The sequence below is a fragment of the Equus quagga genome, unplaced genomic scaffold (genome assembly GCF_021613505.1).
Source record: "Equus quagga isolate Etosha38 unplaced genomic scaffold, UCLA_HA_Equagga_1.0 71534_RagTag, whole genome shotgun sequence".
Classification (NCBI taxonomy): Eukaryota; Metazoa; Chordata; class Mammalia; order Perissodactyla; family Equidae; genus Equus; species Equus quagga.
Genome location: NW_025802133.1, coordinates 21,546 through 23,995, shown reverse-complemented (window position 1 = coordinate 23,995; position 2,450 = coordinate 21,546). Strand labels below are relative to the sequence as shown.

Here is a 2,450-nt window from a genome sequence, read left to right as displayed (position 1 = left end):
ACGGGGGGCAGGGGCTGGGCTGGCAGCACGAGGGGGCTGGGCAGGGGCCGGCCCCAGAGCAGACCGGTGTGCAGGAGACGGGAACACAGCAGGCCTGCTGGCAGGGGGAGGAGGCACAGCATGAGGGCTGGCAGCTAGACTGCTGGCAACATGAGGAGTCTGAGCAGAGGGAGGGCCCAGAGCAGACAGGCACACAGCACACGGGCTTGCAGCAGATGGGGGTGCAGCAGACGGGCACGCAGCAGGCCTGCTGGCAGGGGGAGGAGGCGCAGCAGGAGGGCCGGCGGCTAGACTGCTGGCAACACGAGGAGTCTGAGCAGAGGGAGGGCCCAGAGCAGACAGGCACACAGCACACGGGCTTGCAGCAGACGGGGGTGCAGCAGACGGGCACGCAGCAGGCCTGCTGGCAGGGGAAGGAGGCGCAGCATGAGGGCTGGCAGCTAGACTGCTGGCAGCACGAGGGCGTGCAGGAGCTGGTGCAGGCTGCCTGGCAGGGGCTGCACACACAGCTGGCGGGGGTGCAGACGAGGCTCAGGCAGGGGGGTGGGGCGCAGCAGCTGGGGGCACAGCAGGGGGGCTCGCAGCAGCTCTCTGGGCCGTCGTCCACCTGCCAGGAGGAGTCAGGGCAGGAGTCCCAGGCACCGGGCTGGCAGACCCGGCTGCCATAGCTGAGGTCGCTGGAGCAGACGGACAGGGTGGAGGCGGCCATGGTGGGGCGGTGGAGCTGGAGGAGGGTGGAGTGTGTGTGTGAGTGTGCATGGTGCCAGGGGCAGTGGCTTTTATACCCCTCTGGGGTGTGTGTTGTCCCAGCAGGAGGCCGCATACCCTCCCTTCCTTGTTGGTGTTTTGCACTGTGAGGACCTTCATTATGGCCGGTCCACTGCCATGAAATGTCCTGCCTCCACTCGTAAAACGTGGACCATGCTGGTCAGGGCTGCTGTCCCAGTCCTGAGTCTGCCCTGCAGGGACACCTGCCAGAAGGAGCAGCCTCCCTGTGGCTGACCCTCCAGCTTCCACAGGGCGGGTCATATGTCAGGACGCCTGGTGACAGTGGCTTTGGGCCCATGGGGACGCATTCTGTGTGGGTCCAGGCTCTGTGTGCAGGCTCCGACCTGGGCCGGCAGGCCAGACCTGTGACTGGGGGACAAGTGGCCGAGGTGCCTGTTTTGGGGACAAGACAGTGTGAGGACGGCCCTTCCTGGGTGGGCTCTGTGAACTTGATGGTCCCGATGTTGGCCCAGGGCAGCGAGGAGGATGTGGCCCAAGGACTGGTGAGGGCCTCCACTCCTTGAGAAGGAGATGGAACATTCCAGCAAGGCCGGCGCTCCCTTGTTCTTAGGAGGATCAGATTCAGGGACTGACCTTTGGGTCCTAAATCGCATCCCCAGAGCCCATGGTTAGTTGTCCTGAGGGAGGCAGGTCTGGGGTCGGGGCCCGAGGGTCAGGGCGGGATTTAATCTGGAGGAGGAGGCAGGGCACGAGGCTGGTGTGGAGAAGCTGGAGGACAATCCATCATCAACGTGATTTCAAATGAAACCCAAAGGGAATCTCTTTGGTACATAAATTGGGACTATTGAACTGTCAGAAAATAGTGGTGTGCATTATGGATGAAAGGTCATATGAAAATTAAACAGTTCTTACAACTAAAACAGGGTGAGATACAAGGTATTCAATATGAAATTCAAAACACTCAAATTTCCAAGAAGCGTATGAAATGCTAGTTGATCTCATTAACAATTAAATTTCTCAGATTACAACATAAATGTCCCACCTGTACGATCACCCAAGATTTAGGATCTTAGGGCTGTTGGGCATGGGGGCCTCACTCTTAGAAACCTTTAGCAGCTATGATTTTTTAAAATTGTGATAACACTTAATATAAAATTTGCCTTTTTATCCATTTTAAATTGTACAATTTAGTGGCATTTAGTACAGTCACAATATTGTGCAACCATGAGCACTACCTAGTTCCAGAACATTCTCATCACTCCAAAAGGAAATCCTATGCTGTTAAGTAGCCCCTCTCCAGCTCCTGTCAATCACTGCCCTGGTTTCTGTCTCTATGGATTTGCCTATTCCGCATATTTCATATGAAAGGAATCATACAATATGTGGCCTTTGTCTCGGACTGTTTTCACTTAGCATGATGTTTTCCATATTTCCAGATACATTGTAGCATGTATCAGTGCTCCATTCCTCTTTATGGCTGAATACTATTCCACCGTATGCATGTACCACATTTTATTCATCCAATCAGCAGTTGATGGACATTTGGGTTATTTCCACCTTCTGGCTAATGTAAATAATGCTGCTATGACATTTTTTGTTCAAGTTTTTGCTTGAACACTTCTGTTTGAGTCTCTTGGGGTATCTACCTAGGAGCTGAATTGCTGGCTCAATTGGTAACTCTGTGTTTAACTTGTGAGGACCCGCCAGATTGTTTTCCACAG

At 54.7% G+C, this 2,450-nt stretch overlaps 1 protein-coding gene across 1 annotated transcript in view; it reads right to left on the bottom strand.

Moving 5' to 3' along the window:
- LOC124234121 (keratin-associated protein 10-12-like) overlaps window positions 1-772 on the bottom strand; it is a 6,857-nt gene extending 6,085 nt beyond the window's left edge. Inside the window, exon 1 of the mRNA XM_046651380.1 lies at window positions 3-772. Coding sequence (XP_046507336.1) covers window positions 3-709 — 707 coding nt within the window. The 5' untranslated portion in view covers window positions 710-772. The remainder of the gene's footprint in view (window positions 1-2) is intronic.
- Between the last annotated feature and the right edge of the window lie 1,678 nt (window positions 773-2,450).